This window comes from Phalacrocorax aristotelis, chromosome 3 (genome assembly GCF_949628215.1).
Source record: "Phalacrocorax aristotelis chromosome 3, bGulAri2.1, whole genome shotgun sequence".
NCBI classification, from domain to species: domain Eukaryota; kingdom Metazoa; phylum Chordata; class Aves; order Suliformes; family Phalacrocoracidae; genus Phalacrocorax; species Phalacrocorax aristotelis.
In genome coordinates, this window is record NC_134278.1 from 1,097,807 (window position 1) to 1,123,144 (window position 25,338).

The window sequence follows — 25,338 nt, forward strand, 5'->3', positions numbered from 1 at the left end:
GGGAACAGAGATTGTTCTGAAACGCCCTGCAAAAACCTTTGAGTCCTTTGTATAAAGCAACAGCTTCTGCGACCCAGTGGCTGCTGTACAGCCCCGCGACTCGGGAGACACACCTGAGGTAAGGGACAGGTGCGACAGTGGGTGGCTCTTGTTTATTCCTGGTTGGAAATCCTGTGGGTGGGAACGCGGCGCAGGGAGGCGGGTGCGGGTGGGAGCCGCCTGGGCGAGGGGAGAAGGGCCCTGCTTGACTTTGTGCAAACAACCCCTGTGTTCCCTGCTCAAACACGGTGCTTGGTGTCCCACTTCCCCAGAGCAGGACACCGAGGCTGCACAGGGGCGCTGGGCAGGCTGGATCGATGGGCTGAGGCCAGTTGTGTGAGGTTTAACAAGGCCGAGTGCCAGGTCCTGCCCTTGGGTCGCACCAACCCCAGGCAGCGCCCCAGGCCTGGGGCAGAGGGGCTGGGAAGTGCCCGGGGGAGAAGGCCCTGGGGGTGGGGGCTGACAGCCGGCTGGGCATGAGCCAGCAGTGCCCGGGTGGCCAAGGAGGCCACCAGCCCCCGGGCTTGTGTCAGCACTGGTGTGGCCAGCAGGAGCCGGGCAGGGATGGGGCCCCTGTGCTCGGCCCTGGGGAGGCCCCACCTCGAATGCTGGGCTCAGGTTTGGGCCCCTCGGGACAAGAAGGGCCTTGAGGGGCTGGAGCGTGTCCAGAGAAGGGCAGCGGGGCTGGGGCAGGGTCTGGAGCACAAGTGTGCTGGGGGGCGGCTGAGGGGGCTGGGGGGGGTTTAGCCTGGAGAAGAGGGGGCTGAGGGGAGCCCTTCTCGCTCTCTGCAGCTGCCTGAGAGGGGCTGGAGTGAGGGGGGGGTTGGTCTCTGCTCCCAAGTCACCAGTGACAGGACGAGAGGAACCGGCCCCAAGCTGCGTCAGGGGAGGGTTAGGTTGGATGTGAGGGAAAATGCCTTCCCTGCCAGAGCGGTCAGGCCCTGGCACAGGCTGCCCAGAGAGGTGGGGGCGTCACCGTCCCTGGGGGGGTTCAAACACCGTGCAGCCGTGGCACTTGGGGCCATGGTTTAGGAGGCCTGGGGGTGTTGGGTTGGGGGTTGGACTTGATGATCATCAAGGTCTTTTCCAAGCTCAATAATTCCATGTTTCTGTGATTGCTGGCAGAGGGAAGTCCTGGAGAGCTCAGCCAACTTCTAAGTGGCACCGCTGCAATTCCCAGCGTTCCAACGTGTGCGAGAGCCCGTTCCCACGGCCCGGCCAGCCTGGAGGCTTGGTGTGATCCTCCTTTGCAGGACGTGTGGAGTTCAACAGTCTCTAATGTAGCACCACAACAAAAATGCGTAGCTGCTCGCTTTGTTGGTGAGGATCCTCATCCATACCCTCGGTGCAGGATGGTGGGGGCACAGGCACCCTGCTGCGAGCCCCCGGGCTGTTGGGGCTGTGCTGGGGCTTGCTGCTGGGACCGGAGGGAGCTGAAGCATGTACGCTGCTCGGGGCTGGCGTGCTTGCGGCTGGGAAGGTGCTGTTTGTGCCCTGGCCGGGGGGTGAGCTGTTCCACGGCTCAGGTGCAAGCGTGCTGCCGGTGTCCTGGGGCAGCCCTTGCAGCCCCGTGGCTCCGCTGGGCCGTTCTGGCCTGTCTGTTCCACGGTGGCTGATTTTCAATGTTATTTGGGGGATTTCATCGCCCGCCAGGGTGTCGGGGGAGCCGAGCAGCGCCGTGGGCTGGTGCAGGCGGTGGCTGGGTCCCTACATGCTCAGTGGGGCTGGGCTGCAGCCCTTCAGGATGTGACTCATCCTTGAGGCTCATCCCGCTCCTCCCACCTGCTCTGCCGGTGCCTCTCTGTGCCGGGACCCTCACCGGGACGTCGTCGTGGTGGGTGAAGCTGCTCCGGTGCCGGTCTGTGCGGGGAACGTGCTGGGGGCAACGGGGTGGGCTGGCCGCAGCGAACCGGGCGGGAAGACAGAGGAGGCTTTGCAGAGCTCCTTCGCCGGCTCTCGGTACGGACAGAGCCCGGCTCTGCTCTCCTCCGCCCCGGCCTGGCTCTGACCCTCGGCTCCCCGAGATGGCCGGGGTCCCCTCGCAGCCTGGCGGTGCCGTTTGCGGGGGCAAGGCGGGCTGGCGGGGCTGTGCCCGCGGTGGCGGGGCTGGGGCAAAGGTTTCTTCCGCGCTCCTGGCGTTGGGCACTGAAACAAGGTGGAGGGAGGGGAGGAAGAGGGGGGTCACACAGGGAAGGGGTCCTGGCTGGGCTGGTGGAGCTGTGCCGTGCCGGTGTCTCCCTGTAGGCTCACGGGACCCCCTCCTACTGAGGGGCTTGGGGGGCACAGACCGGGTGGCACTGGGGAGGAGAGCCAACCCTGCCTGCGTCCCACGTGCAGGGACCATGGGATGGGGTGCTTTGCCGTGCGGGGGGGCTGGGGGGGTTATTTTGGCTGGCAGGATATGAGGGGGCTGGTCTGGGGGGGCAAGGCGTGGGACCCCCGGCTGACGAAGCCCCGTTTGCAGGGCGCCTGAGCCACCGCCGTGCCTTGCCCCACATGGACACCCATGTGCAGGACGGGGCCGAGGTGCCGCCGGAGGGAAGCCCAACGGCCGAGGTGAGCGCGGGCAGGGGCCCATGGGCTGGAGACACCCCACAGACAACCGGGGCTGGGGGATCTCCATCCCTGGAGGTATTTAAAAGACATGCAGACATGGCACTTGGGGCCATGGTTTAGGAGGCCTGGGGGTGTTGGGTTAGCGGTTGGGCATGATGGTCCTAGAGGTCTTTTCCAACCTTAATGATTCTGTGATCCCCACGGGTGGAGGATGGGGGTGCGGGTGCAAGCACCAGCATCAGTGCGGGGGTGGGACCGAGGGTCCCGTGGAGGCTGGGGAGGGGGGACTGTGGCAGGGAGGAGCCGGCCTGACCCTACAGCTTCCATGGAGCTGGAGGGACAGGCTGGGGCACGAGGGGACATCCCAGCTCACCCTCTCCTCCCGGCGCAGGGGTCGGAGGGGTGCTGCCGGCGGGAGCGGCGCCCGGCGGGGCAGTGGACGGTGGCGGAGGTGGGCGCGTGGCTGGCCGCACGGAGCGGGAGCGCGGAGCTGGCGGAGCTGGCGCGTGAGCACGACGTCTCGGGCCGGGCCCTGCTGCGGCTGACGGAGGGGACCCTGCGCCGTATGGGGGTGGCCCCGCGGAACCGACGCCGGGAGCTGCTGCGGGAGCTGCTGCGCCTGCGGCTGCAGCAGGAGGTCGAGGAGCTGCTGAGCATCGTTGGGGGTGAGCGTTGCCCACGCTGGGGCCGTGGGTTGAGGGTGGGCACCGGCCATGATGACCCTGGTCCCCCAGGGTGGTCACCATCACCTCTCTCCCCAGAGTGACGATGACGTCCCTGCGGATGTCCCGGAGCCCGCTGACAGAGGACGAAGCAGCAGCTGGAATTGAGCACCTGAAGCAGGAGCACTGCCGGGGGGATCCCCAAGGTCACGTGTGCTCCCCCAAAAAGCCCAGACCTGGCAGGGAGAAATGGTCACAGGGCCCGTGGCAGCACAAGCTGAGGGTGGCTGCCCCTGGCCCCACTGCCAGCTCCCATGGAGTCCTGCAGGCTCCGGCAAGCTGGGGGAGCCCCCCTGGCCCCGCAGCCCCCCAGGATCCTGCTGGAATCCAGGGGCAGCCCAGCCCCAGGAGCGACCCTCCAGTGAGAAGGCACAGCAGTGTCTGTCTGTCTGTCCATCCACGGGGCAGGGGGGCTGGCGTGGGGAGGGGGCGCGTTCCCCAATTGCTACACTGGGGAAATCCATCGCCTCGGTGTGTGGGGCTGGCAGGAGGAGCACAGCACTGTGCAGAGCCAGTGCCCTCAATAAATACCTTCCTGGGAACGGCAGAGGGGTCCCCGCTCCCCAGTTTCAGTGAGGCTGAAGGCCCTCGCGCCGGTGCTGCCAGCACCCTGCAGCCTTCCCGGGCAGCTGAGCTGCAGGCGCCGGGTCTGTCCCCAGGACCCAGTTCCTCATGGAGAAAGGGGGGGGGGGCGAGTGCTCCCTGCCCCTGCAATACCCTCCCGTGGCACCCCGAGTCTTGCGTGGTCTGAGGGGTGCAGGGCTCTGGGCAGATCCTGTGCCCCCCCAAAAGAGGGAGGGGGTTCAGGAGGTGGGGGAGACCCTGGACAGGTGCCATCGGCTGGGCTGTGCAGAGGCAGGTTTGGGAGGCGCAGGTTCGGGGGGACCCTGGGTGCAGGGCTGTGGTTTGGGGGTGTGTGTGTGATGCCCCTGGGGTGTCTTTGGGATCCCCGTGAGGCAGCCCCAGATCGGTTCCCTGGGGTGACTCGCGGGGGTGTGGAATAATCGCTGGAGGTGACTTAGAAATTAAACATGTCTTTAGGAAAGGTACAGCATGGAAGAAGCTGTCAGGGCGACGTGCAGCTGGCATGTGAGGAACCCATTCCACGGAAGGTCCCCTGTAACCACAGATGTCAGCAATGCCAGGAGAACTTGGCGCACTGACTCTGAGAGGAGTTGTCTGGGGGGTGGAGCGGTGCGGAGGCATCGCAGCCAGGCTCTGATAAATGGGAACTCACTGTACCCTGGAGCTGGCACGCTGCACATTTGCTACCCTGGGCCAACAGGCCGTCATGCTTTTGGCAAAATGATGTCCTTCTGGTGAGCTTTGCTCATTATAATATCATTATAATACCAAAGCACCCCTCCATCCCAAAAGCTACCCGCCTCTCAGGTGCGACCACCCCTCACTGGGCACGCGTTTGGAATTCCTTCTAGTCTATGCTCTTAAAAGTAAAGCGAGGAAATTTTACACCCATCATAATAAAGGTACAAATGACCGGAGTCACTCAAGCTCCACCTGAAAGGTAAAAAATAGTACAAAATACGTGAAGAGGAGGAGGGTGTTGGGGAAGATCCCATCGCGTACCACTGTGACCTCTGGGAGCAGTCGACGGGCTCAGCCTCCCCCCCCTCCCCGCACTGGGACGCCTTTGGGTAAGATTTAAACATTTGGTTACACCAAGTATTTCCCCGGGAAAACTCAGAGATTTAAAGCTTCACTTTAAATCTTCACTTTAAATCTCCAATGCATTAGAGTCACTTCATATTTGCTTAAGGCACTTGTAGCCTTGCAGTGTTACTCATTTCCTTAGTATTTGTATGTGTCTTGTAACCAGCAGTTTTACCACCGGTAACGCACAGAACCTGTGCATCTGTTGCTTTAATAAATCGCGTCCCGGGGCCGTTTGCGTGGAGGCGCTTGTTATTCTGGGTGATTTGTGTGTTAGCTGTGGGCGTACCTGGGTTGTGCTGATGTAATTGAGGACAATGAGGGGGGAGTTGGGCTGAGACCTGGGCTGCAGCCTCATCTCGGCCTCCAGGATGCTGGATGGAGACGGTGTTTTGGGAAGCAGAGGGTCAATAGCCCGTGTCGGTCCTGGGGCCAAAGGCTGGTGCTTCGGTGATGTGAAAGCACGACACGCTGTCCCCTTGGCAAGCGGGGGCCGGCGGAGAGGGAGGGACGTTACAGAGGAGGCGCCTCGGTGGGCAGCCATGCTGTCCTGCCGCGCTGGCCTTCTGGGTGCCGCCCGAACCCCCCCAGGTCTGCCCATCCCCAGGGGAGATCAAAGGAGCACCTGTAAGGAGCAAACGAAGACTGCGGAGCTGGGAGACCGTAATTTACACATCTGCTTTTCTTGGGCTCCGTGCAGGACTCTATTAAAACCAGTCGCTTCTCTCCTGGCCCCGTCCCAGCCGCCCGGGGCAGGGGCAGGGCGGGCACAGCCGCGGGGTGCAGTGTCACGCGTGGCCGGGGACACGGCACGGCACGGCGCGGGGCTCCATCTCCCGGTGCGGGATGGCGGCGGGGAGGCGATTGGCCCCAGCTCAACGAGAGCCACCGTAACCAGGGGCTGGAAGCAACGTCCTCTGGGCCACGAAATCCCTGAGGAGATTGGGGACAAGCGTCTGTGCCTTGTCCTGGCTCGCAGAAGCCTTCCCCCTTCTCCCCAGGCTGCAGACGGGACCCTCCCAGCAGCCGCCGTGGCATTGTCAGCCCCGGAACCCCCTTGGCACCCCATGGTCCCAGAAGGGAAGCAGCCTGTCCCCAGGCGCGGGGGGGAACCGTGCCCCGGTGCGGCCCCCTGCGCTGCTCATTTCACCTCCAGGCTGCCCCGAAAAGCTCCTGCCCTGGTGGTGTTTGGTCCCCAAGCCGGGGCTGGACCCCTGGCCCCCTGCTCTGGGGTGCTGCGGGGGGAGCTGCTGCGGTGCTGGGCAGGGTGGGGGGTGCAGCGCCCACCCCCCCAAAAGCATCCGGGAGCGGAGCCCGGCTGCAGCCCACGCCGTGCTGGTGGGGGGCCCAGCCAGGGCTTTGCAGGGGTGCGTGCGTACACACGTGTGTGCCTCCGGGCGGGTGTGTGCGCGCGTGCGTGTACGCGTGTGCCCGTGTACGTATGCACGTGTATGGGTATGCCTGTGCGTGTGTGCACGTATGCACTGGGGGGGTGTGTGCGTGCATGTGTGTGCCTGCGCGTGCATGTCTGTGGGCGTTCGCGTGCACGCAGGTGTGTGCGCGTGCATTTGTGTGTACGCACGGACCTACGTGTGCATATACACGCCCGTGTGCGCGCGTGCGCATACGTGCGTGCGCATCTGCGGGTCTGGGCACGCATGCGTGTGCGCTTGCAGGTGTGTGCCTGTGCACACGTGTGCGTACATGTGCACATCTGTGTGTGTGTGTGCACACATACGCAGGTATTCGTGTGCGTGCTTGTGTGTGCACGTGTGTGCACTGCCCTGTTGCGGGCTCTGTGCTGGGCCCTCCAACCGCTCTGTGCGAGCACCCATTCCTGGGGGGATGTGAGGCACCCTCCGCCTTCCCCCTCTCTGCCCCCCTCCCCAAAACCCCTGGGGGTTTCCCTCCCGCCCCATGGCTCCCCGCAGCAGGGTGGGTCCCACAGCTGTGTCGGTCCTGAGCAGAGCAGGACGACCCCTTCCTCAGCACATCACCCTCACTCTTCTAGCCCAAAACGAGAGGCAGCTTTTCGGGAGCAGCCTTGCACCGTGGCCTGGCACCCGTGATCCGGGGTGCCGGGACCATCTGTGCCTGCTTCCCGTGCTGGAAAAGCTGCGGGAGCCGAGGCTGGCATCCCCGCCGAGCCGAGGGACAGGACACCCACCGCCGCTTGCCCATCCACACGGCCCATGAACCTCTCGGGGAAAGAAGTGAGGTTGGCGTGACTGCATTTGGTCTTGGCCAAGCTCCCTGGCTGCTTTGTCTCACCTCATTAACCCCTGGGTGCTACAAATCGAGCAGTGGAGGTTGATATCAGTCGAGGATCGTCGGACGGTTTGGTCGGGTGCCTCCGGCTGTGGAAGCTGCACCGGGGGCACTGCGAGTCCCCAGTTCCCTTCTTCCTTCTTTTTGCCCTGCTGCAGCCCAGGGGCTTTCGCCGCCCTGCATGAGCTCTCGGGGGTGATGCCTAGTGGTTTTGGAGATTGCCTCCGATGCCCCTGCCTTGAGCACAGGCGATGAGCCGCCGTCCCCATCCCTTCCCTCCCCGGCTCCATCCCTTCCCTCCCCGGCTCCATCCCCTATACCTGGGCTATAGGGCTGCCCTATACCCTTCCCCTCCAGAGACGGGAGGAGGCACCAAGACCTGCTGTCTGCTCCCTTCCCGCTCCTCGCTGCGGCCCCCAGCCCTCCTGCGTCCGCCGCCCGCTTCGGGGTGCTGACAGGGCTCCGCTCGTGCAATTGCTGCCAAATAACAAGGAGCTGGCCGGCCTCCCCCGTGCCAGAGAAAAGGGTGACGCACGTTTGCAGGCAGGCTTTGAGAGCCCCTGTCGTGATGTTAATGACCCCCCCTCACCGCTATGTGCCCACAGGGGAGCCCATGTGTTTGCAGCTGCGACCCTGGGGGCAGGTAAACAGCAGTTTTCCCTCTGCTCTCCCCAGCTGCCAGTCCTTGCACAGACTCCGAGGAGGTTCAAAGCTCATTTTGCTCTTCCCCCCTTGCTTGTGCTTGGCCCGGCTGCCTCTGTTTCTCAGCAATCACAGCCCTTTTTGGAGGGGGCGCAGGCAGCCTGTGAAACTGAAACTGCTCGTCGGGCTCACGTGGTTTCAGGCAAACTCCCTCGTTTCTCTCTTCTCAGATCAGGAATTTAATCTGCAAACCTCTCTCGAGGATGGAGGATGCCAAGGGGTGCCGGGCAGACACCAGCCGGCCGGGTGCCCCCAGTGCTCTGGCAGCCCCCGGGGACTGGCGCCTGCGGGGCTGGAGCATCTCCCGCGGGGCAGCCGGAGGGGTGCGGCGGATCAGCGGCTGGCCCCTGGGCATGACCCGTGCTTGGTAAGGCTGGAGCAGGCGCACCTTGCCGCGGGGCAGCCGGCCAGAGCCACTCTGCTGCAGGGGCACAGGGACCCCTTGCCATGCGCCGCTCCCGGATTGTTGCCCGCAGCGAGACAGATTCTGTCTGAACGCGCTTCCCTGACGAGGCGCCAGGAGGTTCACATATAGCACAAGGTTATTGTACTTTCCACTGTCCTTAAGCAAGTTATTTTAACCTATATAATAAGCCCAATACATAATAAGACAGAAATTGGCGAAGCAAAATGCATGAAGTTGGGGGAGGGGGAGCATGCCCTGCTTGGTGGTCCAGCAGTCCGCGGCAAGGTCAAAGGCGATGGGGGTCTGAGGCCAGCTGAGAGGGAGCTCCACCGAGCTACTCCCACGCTCTGATTTTACAGCCAGCATGAAGCCCCCAGTCCCCACATGTCTTCGTGCAAGGCTTAATCTCCGCAGCACGCCCCGCTACGCCTCTCGGAGCTGAACAGGGGCTGTTGGGGTGGGTAAATGAGGGGCGAGGAGGGAGGAAGACCTTGTGGGTCAGCAAAAGTGTTCATGTTTCTGTAATTTAAGGAGCCACACAACTAAACCCTCCAGCAGTTGTGCTGGCGATTAGTGTTTAGCTGCGAGTGGGTGGCAGCTGCTTGATTTGGTTTAAACACTTCCCCCAGGGGGTTTTGTTAGAAGCTGTCGACATAAGTTTAGGCCTAATTTTTGGGCAGCTGATGAGCGGTGCAGGGAGTGGCAGAGGCACGGTATCGGGGTCTGCACAGCTGGGGCTGGGGGCTGAGCAAGGGGCGACCACCAAGTCTTCACCTAGTTCCGCCCCTCACCGCGGTGCCATCGTGGCGTTCCCTCCTTCAGCGGACCCCCGGCATCAGCCCAGCTCCAGGGTCGGGACCCCACACCCGTCTCTGCTGCAGAGCCCTCGCCCTGCGGGAGCTGAGCCCCCCGGGCTGCCCCGAGCGGCTGCGGTGTAAAGCCGGCACAGGACACGTGGGGTGGAGGGGACATGGGCTGGGGGGGATGAGCATCAATAAATCCTGCAGGCATCCGGAGCGGTGGATGCAAAGGGGGGCTCTGAGGAGAGGGATGAGGAAAGGAGGCTTCCGGGTGGATTTGATGGGTGGGCTGTTCGGTGGATGAGGAACTGGCTGGATGGTTGCATCCAGAGGGTCGTGGTCAATGGCTCGAGGTCTGGATGGAGACTGGTGACGAGTGGTGTCCCTCAGGGGTCCGTACTGGGACCAGTGCCCTTTGATATCTTCATCAATGACACAGACAGTGGGCTCGAGTGCACCGTCAGCAAGGTTGCAGGTGACATGGAGCTGAGCGGTGCAGGTGACATGCCAGAAGGACAGGATGTCATCCAGAGGGACCTGGACATGCTGGAGAGGTGGGCCTGGGAGAGCCTCCTGAGGCTCAAAAAGGCCAAGTGCAGGGTCCTGCACCTGGATCGGGGCAGCCCCCGGGATCAGTCCAGGCTGGGGGATGGAGGGACGGAGAGAAACACCCAAGGCCAGGCTGGACGGGGCTCTGAGCAACCTGCTCTGGCTGAAGGTGTCCCTGCTCATGGCAGGGGGTTGGGCTGGGTGGCCTCTAAAGGACCCTGCCAACCCAAACCCTTCCGTGATTCGATGATTCAGGGGTAAGAGGAGCAGGCTGGGGAGGTTTCCAGCCAAGAGCTCCAAGCGCTGCCCCAGCGCCTGCTGCCTTTTGCCCAGATTTCAGGCAGCAGCTTCCCCAGCACTCCACAGGCGCTGGACGGGAGCACCGGGCATCCCTGTGCAGAGCCCAGGGCAGGATTTGGGAGCCTGGTGTGTGTGCCTAGGCCTGCTGCTGCCTTCTGACTTGCCAGGCTCAGCTGCAGCAGCTCCTGTGTTTCACTTTCATATTCTGCTACAGACAATGGCCTGATTTCCAGGAAGGCAGAAGTCCCCCCTGCCTCCAGGAATGCAAAAGAGCACACCCCACTAAAGAACTGGGAGCTGTATAAAGAGAGGGCTTGCACTGGGCTGACACCAGCCTGCGAGCTGCCGAGCACTGGAGAGAGACGGCAGGACCTTGCTGACGAGCTCTGGGGCTGGAAGCCGGGGATCACCACAGAGCAGAGGTGGTGTTTGTCCTTTGCTTTGTATTTTGTGTGTTTTCTCATCGCTTGAGAGACGCCAGAGAATGAAAAAAGGGGCTTTAGGGCAGCAGGTGAATGCTCTCTGCTTTGAGCGTGGGATGGAGGAAGCAGCCTTTGCTTGCCAGCCTGTTTGAGGAAGCTCAGAGGACCCGTGTGTGCTGCAAGGGTTGAATTGGGAGGGTAGGAAGGAGGCTGAGGCGTCAGAGCCGGTGGTGGCATCTGGGTGGGATTCAGGGGCAGACTGATGTCTGCAGAGGTGCAAAGCCTGGCTTCAGGAGCCAGCAGCAGGGCTGGATGGGGAGGGACCTGCTGTCTGCTCTAGGGACAGACCCCTTGCAGAGCCCCTTCCCTGCTGCGACCCCTTCCCCGGGCTGGGAAGCACTCCCCCCACCCGGGGCTGATCCTGCCCGCCCTGGGCACGACCCAGCCCCTCGGTGGGTCAGGGTGGGTGCACTCGCCTGAAGCCCAGCTGTGCCGGGGGGCTGGGGGCCGGGGGCGGGGAGCCGGGGTGGCAGCGGAGCTGTGCATGCTCCGGTACCCTGGTGCATTTGCTTTCCTGCTCTGGAGACACGGGATGGGGCTGGGGTGGGTCGGAGCGAGACCGGAAGGCAAAGGGGAGGTGGGAAGGCAGCCATACGGGCACTCCTGTGGCCTCGGAAGCTAAAAAGGTGTCGTGGTTTAGCCCCAGCCAGCAACTAAGCCCCACGCTCACTGCCCCCACCCTGGTGGGATGGGGAGAGAAAAGGAAGGGCAAAAGCAAGAAAACTCGTGGGTTGAGATAAGAACAGTTTAATAATTAAAATAAAATAGTAATAGAACAATATAAATAATAATAACAATAATATAATGAAAAGAAAAATAACAAGAGAAGTGAATCCCAGGGGAAAAAAAGGACCCCAAACAATAAGGGCTGTAACCTCTCACCACCCGCCAACCAGGGCTGCCGGTCCCCGAGCCGCAGTCACTGCTTCCCCTGGCCAACTCCTCCCAGTTAATGTGCTCGGTGTGCTGTCATATGATATGGAATATCTCTTTGGCCAGTTTGGATCAGCTGCCTCAGCTGTGTCCCCTCCCTTCCCGGCTCCTTGTGCCCCTGACAGAGCACGAGAGGCTGTAAAAGTCCGTGATTAGTACACGCACTACGTAGCAACAACTAAAACGTCGGTGTTATCGACATTATTCTCATACCAAATCCAAACTGCAGCACTGCACCAGCTACAGAGAAGAAAATTAACTCTATCCCGGCCAAAACCACGGCAGACGGATAATTTGGGGAACCCCATGGCTAATAACGTTTTCTGTGGTGTGCTCTCTGTCAGTGTGAACGGGGGTGCGGAAGCGACGGGTGCTGGGGTGCGGTCCGCGGGCTGGCGGCGTGGGCAGCTTGGGTGGTGGTGCCTGCTTCCCGCACCGCGCGTTAGGGCGTGTGGCAGCACTGGGGGTAACCAGCGGCATTCGTGGGACACCCTGCTCAGCCCCCAAGCCTACGGGGAGAGTTTTTCCTTTTCCTTTCGGTGGAACGATGGTGGGATTCACCTCTCCCAGCCTCTCCTACAGCCTGGACTTCACACCCAACGTGCTCTGGGCCCTGGTGCAGCCCCTCAAAGGCACAAGCACCTCCAGAGCTGGGTTCCCCTGGGGCAGGGCTGGGGAAAACACTCTCAAGGAGCCTGTTCCCATGAAACGGGAGTTAACGTCCTCCATCGCGGCCGAGCAGTGCTGATTTGGGCACCTGAGATGGAAATAGCGTTGGTACCGCTCCCACGGGTGAGAAGTTGGGAGGGGACAGAGCCAGGATGGGTGGCCCGAGAGGACCGCGCTGCACAGCGCCGTGCTCAGCAGTCAAAGGAGGGAAGGAGGCGGGAAGGGAGATGTTGGCGGCTGCGGCGTTTGCCTCTGCAGGCGGCCGTCACACGTGCTGAGGCTCTGCTTCCCAGGGAGCAGCTGGACGTCAGCCTGCCGATGGGGGGTAGTGAATAAAGAGCCGGCTTGGCTTTGCAAGCGCATGCAGCTTTCCTTCGCTTGCTAAGCTCTCCTTGTCTCGACCCAGGAGTTTTTCTTGCTTCTGCTTTTCCACTTCTCTCTCCCCTGTCCTGCTGGTGGGACTGCACGAGCTGCTGGTGGGTGCTTAGATCCCAGTGGAGGCCGACCCACCGTGGTGTTTCTCTCTGTCTCTTCAGGGGCTTGAGCTTCACCCACAGCAGCAGATGCATGATCTGGGCAGTGGTGGGACAGGGCGCGTGGTGCCACATCGTCAGTGCCGTTCCCCCAGGCTCTGCCACATCCAGGCTTTGCTTTGAGGCTGGCTGAGCCTCACCGGAGAGCACAGCCTGTGTAGTTGGAGCTGGGACTTTTCTGCAAGTCTCCAGGCTTCGCTCTCACAGAGCATCCTCCAGCCTGCTGTCCATCCTCCCACATCTTCTCCCCTCAAGAAAGCAGGTGTGAACCCTCCACCCTCCCTTGCTGGGGGCTGCATGGTGGTGGTGGTAGGGCCAGTATCTGGGAGGTCAGCAGGTAGTAGGGCATTGGAGGAACCTTTTTAATCAGGTTGAGCTTTGACTTCATGGACAGGCTTGGTCTACCTCCCCATGATGCTGCTGTGGCATGCGAGCATTCAGCCCTGTCATGAGTCACTCCTGGGCACCTTTTGCTGTGCACAGAAGAGACTCTGAAAGCAGGAGATCTGTACTTTGCAAACTGTCCCTGGACTAAGGTACACAATCATAGAACCATAACATCATAGAATCATTAAGGTTAGGAAAGACCTCTAGGATCATCAAGTCCAACTGCCAACCCAACGCCACCATGTCTCCTAAACCATGCCCTGAAGTGCCACGTCTACACGTCTTTTAAATACCTCCAGGGACGGTGACTCCCCCACCCCTCTGGGCAGCCTGTGCAATTGAGTATGTGGGTTGAGGTCCCAGGCAAAACCCTAGTCTGGTCATCACCCAAAAAGGCCCTGGTGGCTCTTTAGTGGCTGGGCAATCATAGAATTGTTTAGGTTGGAAGGGACCTTTAGAGGCCACCCAGCCCAACCCCCTGCCGTGAGCAGGGACACCTTCAACCAGAGCAGGTTGCTCAGAGCCCCGTCCAGCCTGGCCTTGGGTGTTCCCAGGGATGGGGCATCGACCACCTCTCGGGGCAGCCTGGGCCAGGCTTTCACCACCCTCAGCGTGAACAATTCCTTCCTTCTCTCTAGTCTGAATCTCCCCTCCTTTAGTTTAAACCCACCACCCCTTGTCCTGTCACTACAGGCCCATCACTGGTGGAGAAGGAATGGCCTCCAGCACTCACTGGAATGAATCCTCTGTATTGATGGGTTGCCGTCTCCTGACTGTCTGGTCTTCTCCTTTAGGATTTTGGGCCTTTTGTTCCCGGTGTTTCACCTCCTGAAGTGCTGACTTGATTCCCATCTTCTGCTGAACACCCCAGCCTTGTCTACCAGGCCTGCTGTGTGGTGGTGTGCTCTCTCGGTTGAGCTGGGGACCTTGGCTACCTGTGTCCTCTGGAAAGTCAAGTGTCTGACCAGAAGGAGTATCTGCTGTGAGGTGAGATGAATTAGAGCCCATATTGCCTAAATCTTCACTGACTTTAAAGGAAAATCTGACACTAAAGGCTCTGAAAGGGTCCAAGAGCCCAGTCACAAGCGCCTCAGGTCAGTACATGTGTTGGTAAGAGTCTTGTGTCATTGGTGGGATGAAAGCTTTTGTGCACTGCCTAAACCCCTTCAGTATCCAGCTGAGACAATGATCGGGTTTGTATGATAGTGTTAGGAAAAAAAAAAGGTGTAAAAGCACGTGTACAGTGAGAGCGTCACCTCTGTTAAGGTTAGCTGTCAAGGACCTTCCCAATGCACATGGGATAATAAGTGAAGGGGGAAATGGTAAACAAAGCCACACAGGGACACAAACTGGATAGATGGGGGGCCTGGAAACAATGCCAGGGACCCAAAGTCTCCAGTCACTAATGACGGCCAACAAGATCATAGAATCACTGAGGTTGGAAAAGACCTCTAAGATCACCAAGTCCAACCCCCAACCCAACACCCCCAGGCCTCCTAAACCATGGCCCCAAGTGCCACGGCTGCACGGTGTTTGAACCCCCCCAGGGACGGTGACGCCCCCACCTCTCTGGGCAGCCTGTGCCAGGGCCTGACCCCTCTGGCAGGGAAGGCATTTTCCCTCACACCCAACCTAAACCTCCCCTGACGCAGCCTGGGGCCGGTTCCTCTCGTCCTGTCACTGGTGACTTGGGAGCAGAGACCGACCCCCCCCTCACTCCAGCCCCTCTCAGGCAGCTGCAGAGAGCGAGAAGGGCTCCCCTCAGCCCCCTCTTCTCCAGGCTAACCCCCCCCAGCCCCCTCAGCCGCCCCCCAGCACACTTGTGCTCCAGACCCTGCCCCAGCCCCGCTGCCCTCCTCTGGACACGCTCCAGCCCCTCAAGGCCCTTCTTGTCCCGAGGGGCCCAAACCTGAGCCCAGCATTCGAGGTGGGGCCTCCCCAGGGCCGAGCACAGGGGCCCCATCCCTGCCCGGCTCCTGCTGGCCACACCAGGGCTGACACAAGCCCGGGGGCTGGTGGCCTCCTTGGCCACCTGGGCACTGCTGGCTCATGCCCAGCCGGCTGTCAGCCCCCACCCCCAGGGCCTTCTCCGCCGGGCCCTTCCCAGCCCCTCTGCCCCAGGCCTGGGGCGCTGCCTGGGGTTGGTGTGACCCAAGGGCAGGACCCAGCATAGTCGGGGGATGCTCCAGGCACAGCCCTGGACAGGGACTACTTGGATTTTTCCCATGCACTGGCATAGGAAAGATGTGTGTCCCAAGAACCAGCTCCTCGGGGGAGCAAGCGAGTGAGGGGCTCTGCACCAGCAGCTGGAGCAGGACCACAGGTCACAGCCTGTGTGCCTGGTTCTGGGTATTCAGGGTAAGGGTGTCTTGTGGCTGTGGGGCGCTCCTGAGATGAGTGTATGAGTACGTGCCTCTGCTTGCTGGTGAGCGCCAAGCTGGACCAGACAGTGAGGAGGAGACCCGTGGGGCTGGCAAGGGGGTGCAGGTTGCAGGGGGAACTGTTGGGTGGGCAGCGGGGCTGTGCTGGTACTCGAAGGATCCAGAAATGCCCACAGTTGTGTGTACTTACGTATTTATGAGACCTGTCGGGTAGACGTGGGCGCTGTCGAAGGCAGCACCTTGTCCATGGCAGGTTGTGTGGCCAAGTCAGAGAGTGTGTGTGTTGCCTCTGGGATACAAACGCAATCTTGCAAATGCGGAAGCCTGCAAATGGGAAAGCAGCAGGCACATCCATTGTCCCGGGACGGAGACTCCCAGGACTTGGGGCATGCCAGGCTGGGCTCCAGCAGCTGGGTAGGAGGAATCCCCAGGGCTGGAGCTGCTGGAGACCCCTCTTTTAAAGGCCAGGGCCTCTTACAACATGCCTTAAAGAAAGTCTGTTTTCTCCTTCCACAGCCATGGGTTCACAGGAGGAGATAACAGAGGATGATGAAAAGGCGCTTCTTGCTAAAAAACTACTGGCAGAAGCTTGTGAGAAAGAAGGACTGGATGATGCATACTGGCTCCCCAAACTGTCAGAGATACTGGGAGTCAAGTCCAGAGAAGCCCTGAAACATCTGCAATATGAAGACTACCTTAAGCTGGAGTGCGAAGTACGGTACCCCTGGGAAACAAAGGCGCTCCGAAAACTCCTGGAACTAGCAGACAACAAAGCAACTTCTGAGGAGCTGCAGAAGAATCGCTTGGCGATGACAAAGCAGAGACAAGAAGTGGCCAAGCTAGCCCTGCAGGAGCTGAAAGAAATGCACAACAGCCGCAGCCACAGCAGGGATGCTATGAGACAGAAAGAGGAGGCTCTGTGGCAAGCCCTGGAGATTCCGAAAGAGTACTGGACGCTACCGGAGAAGTCATCGGTGGATGTGCTGGAGAGCATCCAGAAGCAGCTGGAGCAGCAGGAGTTGTCAGTGGGCAGGAGTGAGAACGTTTCCGACACGGAGGTCCTGAGGCGGGCGTCAGGGGGACTGGCCCTGCAGGGCATTTACAGAACAAGCAGCCTTGAGGATGTGCTGGCCAAGCGAGACCAGCTCATCAGGGTTCCTGATGGGTTCAAGCTCACTGGTCCAGAGCAAGGGTCGCTGCTCGAGAGGAAGGAGTTCTCCTCCTCTGCAGCAGAAGCCACTTTCACCAAGTCCATGGAGCAGCTGGGGTTCAGCATCAGTGTTTCGGCCAAAGCTGGGTTCTGGGGGTTTAATGTTGAAGTCGGTACAGATTACAGCAGCTCCTCACAGTCGGAGGACACCCACAAATCCTGCTCTGGGCAGAGCTACATTTGCACCACCAAGTACCAGTACATCCCTCTGGCCTCCTGCTACTTCCAAAAGCATCAGCTTCGCCTCTCAGACGCGGCCCTGCAGGAGCTGCAAGAAATCGAGCATCTTCTGAGCATCACTGAGGAAGCAGACAGGCCCAACATGCTGAAAAGCAGATGTGCGAGCTTCTTCAGCAGGTTTGGGTCCCATGTAAACCAGGGTCCGCTCCACTTTGGGGGAATATTCTGGTGGAAGGCATCTACGGAAGGATTCAGAGCTGAGCAGCGGGAAGAGATGAAGCGACAAGCCTCTGAAGCACTGAACTGCTGCGTTGGGGCCAGCTACAGCAGATTCGGTGTCAACGTGGCAGTGGACGTGGACGTTTCGAAATCCAGCTCACACACTTCTTTTAAGGGAACTGACAGAAAGAGTGACTACACAGCAGTTCAGGTCTACGTGACCAACACAGGGGGCCCATCAGAGACGGATTCTCTTCCTCAGTGGAAATTGGGGCTCGTAGCTAATAACACAACATGGTGTGTTATCGACCGAGGCTTTCAGCTGATCCCAGTGTGGGATATAATCCTGTTGAATCACAGCAGTGATTTTAAATCCAGCTATCAAATGAGCAGCAGCCTCAGGTCTGTGTACAAAGCGCTAACGAATTACAGTGTTGACACCATGTTTGGAGAGGAACTGGTCAGTGCAGTGGAAGAGGCCAGAGCTTTCATGGAGTGCGTGAAGGCCTGGGACGTGACGGTGGATGAAGGAAAACTGCTCGCACTGATATATTTCAAACAGGATCTGAATGAAAAAACCAAAAACCATAGTGTCTGGATCAATGTATGCCTGTCGGACAAAGCCCTGCAGGAGTACCTGCTGAATACTGTTCTGTTTTGCAAGAAGTCACCTCCAGAGAACACCACCTATATCAAGTTTCTGTTGAGGTGCCTCCTGGACCCTTATATCTATTCTGTTAAGGAATTCCCCAGGTCTTCGTTCATTATGCAATGGATCTTCCATACTGAGCATGTGCTTCCTGAAACTCCCAATGCTTCTGAACTTGAAGATCTCACCAAGACACTGCTGCAAATGAAGGAGTACATCCAGGAAGTCACCTACGCACCAGAAACCTCTGCCTCTGCCATTCATGAAGCGAAGATAAAAGCCACCTTGACTGCAAGCCTAGCTGTTTATTCCTTACTCCAGTTTCTCCGGGAAATGGCACAGAAAGACATAGAACTGTTGGTGCTCTTAATTACGACCAACACGGGATATCAGGTGGAAAGCAGCATTTTTCAGTACCTCCTTGGATGCCCAGAAATTAACTTCATGATAAATGAAATGCAAACAGGACATAAGGACTATCTGAGTCTGAAGGAGCAAGATGTTTACAGAGCCCAGGCCTTCCTGCTGCTGCTGGGTCTAACTGTAACATCCAAACATAAAAAGGTGTCCCCTGAGGAGAAGAATAAGCGTTTAGCTTTCATGGAAGATCACATGAAAGACTTATGGTCCACAGAGATAAAAACTCTCCTCAAAAAGCACAGCGCATTCAAAGACTGGAAGGTGTTGGAAAACGACTTGAATTCCTTCATCAGTGGGTGTGTGGATGACACATGTGACGATGTCAAGAAACACAGTATAATCAAAGACATGGAAGATACTTTTCAAAGAACAGAGCCCGCCAGTCAGCCCAAATCCGAATCAGATGGCAGCGAATCCAAAGCAAATCAAGCCATTGCAAACCAAGAGTTCCTCCAGTTACTTAAGCGTCTTGGACTAGAAAATCATTATCCAAGAAAAATGGGGACAGAAGATTTCCACATCATATACAAGACATCTTTACATGAAAGCCAGCCCAGCAAAGAAAACGAACTACCATTTTACTTCTTGCAAAAGCTATTAACCGTGGATTATCGGGTGAGGTACCTGACTTGCAACGTTGAGAGCGACCCAGGACTCGCACTCGTGCCGAAAACCACAGAGCAAGAGCATGAACCCTCGGATTCCTTTGATGACTTTTTCACAGATTTGGAGACAGAAGCCCCTGAATCTGCAGCCAGGGACAGTTGTGTGCACCCCATGGACCTCCAGATGGCAATTTTTCATTGCGCTGACGATTTCATGAGACAGTATATTTCAACAAAGCTTGCTTTCTGCCAATTTGCGCTACCTCTTCTGGTACCAAACCCATGCACTTCACAGATAGAGTTCCCACTCTGGTCCCTCAGCCAAATAAAGAAGAGCTGGAAAGGGGCTGAGAAGTCAGGAGAGCAGGCCAGAATTAACAGTTACAAAAACAAACTCATTTATCAGGCAGAGATACCCATCGTGTCCTTCATACGGATTGGCAGTTCTCCCTCCTCTTCCAAGTCTCAGATCCTGAATGCTCTGCTGAGCAAACAAAAGCACGACACTTTTTTCCACCGACATTGCAAAGGCAGCACCAAAGACTGTTTGCTGATGAAAGGTGTTGTGGAGGTCTCCTGGTACTGTCCCCGGGGCAGTGACGATGACAGCTTTGAATGCTGCGTTGCCTTCTGTAACCTGCATGGAGATGCAAGGGATCACGGAGAACAGCTGCAGTTTTTACAGGAGATATCTGCTGTGAACGTGGCTCTCGTATCCGAGTCTGATCAGAGTGACACGAAAGGGATTAAAATTTTACGTGACCTGTGGCAGTCACAAAGGCCTTTGGTTTGTCTTTTCACTGAAAAAGAGAACGTTGCAGCTGGCCGTTCTCGCCAAAACGTAAAAATAGGTATCAAGAACAGAAATGAAGCAGAATTAATTGGTGAGCTGACAAAAACAATCAGGGATCTCCTGGAAGGGACTAACACAATTTTCAGCCTTGATGCCTGCCTGGAGAAAGCTCGCAAGCATGGATTCTTAGTCGATGAAGATACAGATGCATGTGTGATAGCCAAAGAAAAGGCAAAGGCTCTGGTGAAGCTTCTGAAGAAAGAGAAGTTATCTGACATCAAATCCCAGCTACTTCCTCTTCAAGGAAAACTGTGGTACACGTGGTGCCAAAAGGACAAAGAACTCACTCGCTTGCAGGAAAAGAGGAACAAGAGCATAGAGCATCATCGGAGCCAAATTGAGTTAGAGAAGTCGGCAATAAGACGAAAGCAACTAGATAAAGCATTCCCCCTCAATCAGCTGATGAAATCAGTTCTTAGCTTTCTCCAGTCGCAGCCAGCAGATACCAAGAAATACTTCCTGCAGTGGATGAAGGTCTTTATGGATGAACTCTCTTCCGGTTGCCTTGATGAACTGAAGAGACAGTATCACCAGTTATGGTCTCAAATCCTGGCAATGAAGAAAAGCAATGAAAAATCCAACCTGAAATCTCAGTTGCTGAGTAAGTTAAATGGCCTCTCCAATGAAATCAACGATTCATCCATTGGCCTTGAGCACATTTTGAGAGAGGTAGGGCAGATTTACGAAGCTCTGGAATCAATGAACTCAAAGGACAAATGTTTTGTCAAACTACCTGAAATTGCAGCTGATCTGATGGTTTCAGGGTATCCTGTTGAGCTGATGGATGGTGATGCTTCTTACGTACCATTACGATGGGTGGGAGCAATCTTTGACAGATTAATTGAGAAGCTAGGGGACAAACGAGTGTTTGTTCTTTCAGTGCTTGGCATCCAGAGCACAGGGAAGTCAACCCTGTTGAATGCCATGTTTGGCCTTCAGTTTAACGTCAGTGCTGGGAGATGCACCCGGGGAGCATTTATGCAGCTAATTAAAGTGGATGAGAAGCTACAACAGGATTTGGACTTTGAGTACGTGCTAGTTGTTGACACAGAGGGACTTCGTGCCATAGAGATGGCCAATAAACAGTCCCTTAATCATGACAACGAGCTGGCCACCTTTGTCATTGGCATCGGCAACATGACTCTGATCAATATCTTTGGAGAAAACCCTTCAGAAATGCAAGATGTCCTTCAGATTGCTGTGCAGGCTTTTCTGCGGATGAAGCAAGTAAATCTTTCCCCCAGCTGCCTGTTTGTACACCAAAATGTGGGAGAAATAACTGCCAAGGAACAGAACATGGAAGGACAAAGACGTCTGCAGGAAAAACTGGACGAAATGACCGTGACAGCCGCCCAGCAGGAATTCTGTGACATCTCCTGCTTCAGCGACGTCATCCGCTTTGATGTGAACACCCACATTCATTACTTTGCTCACCTGTGGGAAGGAAACCCCCCAATGGCACCACCCAATCCCACCTACAGCCAGAACATCCAGGAATTAAAGAGCAAAATTCTCCAAGCCACCAAGAAGGAGAGGCAGGGCAGCATTTTAAGGCTCTCGAGCTTGAAAGTTCGTATTAGCGACCTCTGGAACGCTTTGCTGAATGAAAACTTCATTTTCAGCTTCAAGAATTCAGTGGAGATTGCTGCATACAAGAAACTGGAAACTGCCTTTAGTCAGTGGACTTGGCAGCTGAGGAGTCACATCTTAGACCTGCAGATGAAACTGGACAATAAAATTCGGAATGGGGAGTTGCACAAGGTCACCACAGACCAACTTGAAAACCTAGTGCAAGCGACGAGTGATGCCATCATGAAAGACATGGAAAAGTATTTCAGTGAAGACAGAGACTCTGAGATATTGGTCCAGTGGAAAGGCAACATGGAAATGAAGCTGAAAGAAATAAAAGACTCTCTTCTTCTTGAAACTAGAAAGAAGTGTGAGAATCTTATTGAACTAAAGAAGAACCAGTCTAAACTGGATGAAAGGAAGTCAGAATATGAAAACGAGCTCTTGAAGAAGAGTAGACAGTTGGCTCTGTCTCTAAAAGGCCAGAGACTAAGTGAAAGAGAACTGAGAGACAACTTTATTACTCTCTGGGCAGTGTGGATTAGTGAAGTCTCCTCTGCTGCTCCCCCTCCAGAACAGGTTGATATCGATGTGGAAATAGAAGATGTCCTTCTAGATCACTTTAAGGAGCCTAACTTACATGCACGAATCAGGACATTTCCCAAACAGAGAGAATTTTCTCTTGACTTGGAGAAACACGTCACTAAGAAAAAGCAACTTTTGCCCTTCTTTGCTACGAATTTTGATGCTGCTGATGTGAGCAACATGGACCACATTACAGATAACATCATAGCATGTGTGAAGGCAAACATTGATAAGAAGGAAAAGGAGAAAAGGGATTACTGTCGAGCTTTTATTCATGAAATACTGCATGAAGTACAGAAAGGTATGAAGTCTGTCTCTAGCAATGCAAAATACAGTTTTAATAAACATTATGGAATAGATCTATCACTGTATCTGTGCAGAATGGCAGCAGAAAGGTTTAAAGCCATGCAAGTAGCATTCAGAAAAGCCAATGATCCAACCATCTACCTGGAGAGCAAGAGAGAAGATTTCTTTAAATGCTTCCAGATTTCCTGTCAAGGAGCCACTTCTATCACGACATTTGCTGTTTTCCTGTGTGACAAGATTGCCCCAGCTCTTCGCCAGGCGATCTATAACAAGACGGCTCTTGCCATAGCTCAAGACATGAAGGGTAAAAGTCCAGATTTCAGTGGCAACAGATCCTCTCTGGAAGTCTGCATACTGAGGTACCTGGCAGAAGAAGAAAATTTTGAGAAGTTCAAGGAGTACCTTAGATACCCACGGGAATTTTTAGAGAGGTACATTGAGACATGCGTTGAGAAGTACTGTTTAGATAAGAACAGGAGGCTGGAGAAGTTTTTAGATTACTCCCTTAATCAGCACTATGAAAGCATTCAGTTAGCTGTTTTTGCATCAACCAACATTGTCAAAGACAGGAAAGACAGAAATGACAAAATCTCTCTTTGGCTGGATGAATTTTGCAGCGCGCTTGGAGAGGTGCTAAACTTGCCCAGAAGGGACCTGAAGAGCCTTGAGCATCAGGAGGTAACAGACATAGAGTTCCTGAATAATGCCATGACAGAAGCACTGGTTCCCATCAGAGATCATCTCAGGGAAGGGTTTGCTACTGCTGACATGAGTTCATTTGAAAGGCAACCTCATACAATCCTGGCTGAACAGTTTGCAGGGTGCTGGGCGCACTGTCCCTTTTGCGGAGCTGTTTGCACAAACACCATGACGGATCATGATGGAGACCATCAGGTTTTCTTCCATCGTCCGCAAGTTTTGACAGGATACAAGTGGCATAAAACAGACAACCTGGTCATTGATATTTGTTCTAGTAGCGTTACAAGTGACTGTTTATTCAGGATCGATGGAGACAGATGGATCCCTTACAAGAAATACCGGGAAGCAGGACTTCCCTACTCCACTTGGAACATTCTTCCTGATACATCCATGCAAGCATACTGGCAGTGGTTCGTGTCTCATTTCAGGGCAGACATAGAAAAATGGTACAATGGGAAGTTTCACGGCAAAGGAGAAATCCCTGCTTCGTGGCAGATAATTACAAAGCAGCAAGCACTTGAAAAACTGCAGAAGCTTTAGGCCAAGTCAATATGAAGGAAGAACCGCAACTGCTTTGCATTTTAGAAGAACATAGTACAAGTCTATCCACAAAATATTGTTGTAGAATCATAGAATCATAGAATAGAATCATAGGAATCATTAAGGTTGGAAAAGAGCTCCAGGATCACCAAGTCCAACCCCCAACCCAACACCCCCAGGCCTCCTAAACCATGGCCCCAAGTGCCACGGCTGCACGGTGTTTGAACCCCCCCAGGGACGGTGACTCCCCCACCTCTCTGGGCAGCCTGTTCCAAATGACTATGACCTCAAGCCACATGAAGAAAATGATATTTAATTGCTCACAAAGTGGGGTGAAATAAAGCATGCTGCTCCTGCCATCGCTTAGAAATTCCCTTCCTTCACAATAAAATCAGAATCCTCTTCCCTTCTTGCCATGACCATTTATATCTGCTTTGTCTTAGAGCAAAAAAGAAAAATAATCCTGCAGCGAGCAGTCATAAGGGCCAAGATTAAGACCAAGTGCCAAACGAAGAGCAAAGACAGCATTAGAAAGTACCAATTTTATCATCTGCTCTGAGAAAATAAGTGACACTGGCAAAAAACAGTTTTCCTGCAGCAAGTACTTGTCACGTTTAAAGAAAAGGCTGCGGGATCTGAGAGCAGCCCAACATTGGCTGCAAGCTGTGCTGCTTTGCTTTTGGAGATTATCATTCCCTTATCGAGCCCTTATTGCTAAACTGAGCTAGTAGTCAGAGCAGCCGCGGTTCTGGCTCCGACGACATTAAAGCAGTTAACACAGTAGCCTACGTGGATTTCGATAGCAGTTTAACTCCGTGTTTATTAGGTATACTTTGTACGTTAAGGTGAGCCATTCCTGCACGGGTGCCTGGACCTGGTGCAATTTGCTCCAGCTCTCAGCTGTAATAGCAACTGCTTTTGCCATTTGCTCAGCTGTTGAGCAAAAGCCTTTGTATAACCAATGTGGAGAATGATGTATCTTTGCAGCTTCCTCAGCAGCCATCGGCAGCGTGCGACATTAGCGTTTGTGCTGTCGGGACAGGCTGGTGGCAATGGAGCCATGGTCTGGAGAACGTGTAACCAGCTGGGTCTGCACCCAGTGAGGCAGTCGGTGGTTTTTGTTATGCAATTCCTGCAACGCTGCTGGAAACCCAAGGACTGAGGCGTCCTGGAGTGTTGGCCAAAGTGGCGATTCGCTTGTACAATCCCTTGTAGTCTTTGCTAATAAACTAATCCAGTTGGACTGGACTGGTCTCTGTATCCTTTATTTTCACGTGAGCCAGAGTTGTGTGTGACTTCAGCGCCCGTGCGGTGAAGGCAGGCAGGTAGCAACTGGGCAACGGTCTGTGTCAGGGTGTGTAGAAGGAGGGTGTCTGCTCCTGCCAGGTTGTCTGGTCAAGGACCTTCTTCACTCTCCTAAGGGATAATAAGAAGGGGAGGAAGCCATAAACAAGAACATCCAGTTAAACAAATCTGACCAGCTAATGATAAGGGAGTCAGTGGTGGGAACCAAGCCTGGTCAGTCACAATAACTGAGTAAGAGTAAGAGAGTGAGAGGTTCATTCCGGTGAGGTTATCTGATCGGGGAGCTGGTCAGGTGGGAAAATAAGGGAAAAAAGGGGAACCAAACCCAAAACACACCAAGGCACAGACTCAACAAAACAGACACAGAGACAATGACAGGAACCGAACCTTGCCAGCGTGAGCGTGTGCCGCAAGGTCTAAGTGCCAGTTACTGGTGAGACCTGCCTGCGTGTGAGTGGATTTGGGGCCAGCTACTGGAGTCAGACTGGGGGTTTGGGTGCCCCTGGCCTGTGGCATTAGCTACTGGAGTGAGTGGGGTGCCAGTTCAGCTACTGGAGCTAGTCAGCGGTGGGTCTCATTGCCAGCTACCGGAGCAAGTGGGGCTCCTTAGCCTCCAGCCACTGGGGTGGGAATGGTGTGTGCCCTGAAAATGAAGTACCTGGGAGACCGGTGTGAATGAGGTGAGCCAAGGGCTGAGCACTGGCAGCTGCAGCCGGACTGTGGGTCACAGCCCACATGCCTGGTACGGCGAACAAGTGCCTGCACCCCCTAAACCACGTGCGTGTGGGGGCATGGGTGTG

At 56.1% G+C, this 25,338-nt stretch overlaps 2 protein-coding genes across 3 annotated transcripts; both read left to right on the forward strand.

Moving 5' to 3' along the window:
- Positions 1–924: 924 nt before the first annotated feature.
- LOC142054181 (sterile alpha motif domain-containing protein 12-like) lies at positions 925–5,242 on the forward strand. 2 transcript variants are annotated; one of them, XM_075086383.1, is made up of 4 exons: positions 925–1,873; positions 2,504–2,595; positions 2,987–3,260; positions 3,357–5,242. In XM_075086383.1, the coding sequence occupies exons 2-4, from the start codon at positions 2,536–2,538 to the stop codon at positions 3,359–3,361; spliced, it is 339 nt and encodes a 112-aa protein (XP_074942484.1). In that variant the 5' UTR covers positions 925–1,873; positions 2,504–2,535; the 3' UTR covers positions 3,362–5,242. The 2 variants fall into 2 exon arrangements, with proteins under 2 accessions (XP_074942484.1, XP_074942483.1); XM_075086382.1 differs by lacking the exon at positions 925–1,873 and having other exon boundaries at positions 2,510–3,260.
- Positions 5,243–10,053: 4,811 nt separating this feature from the next.
- LOC142054182 (interferon-induced very large GTPase 1-like) lies at positions 10,054–24,476 on the forward strand. The gene is made up of 3 exons (XM_075086384.1): positions 10,054–10,435; positions 13,812–14,004; positions 15,915–24,476. Exon 3 carries the CDS (start codon positions 15,917–15,919, stop codon positions 23,231–23,233), a length of 7,317 nt encoding a protein of 2,438 aa, XP_074942485.1. The 5' UTR covers positions 10,054–10,435; positions 13,812–14,004; positions 15,915–15,916; the 3' UTR covers positions 23,234–24,476.
- The last annotated feature ends 862 nt before the right edge of the window (positions 24,477–25,338 follow it).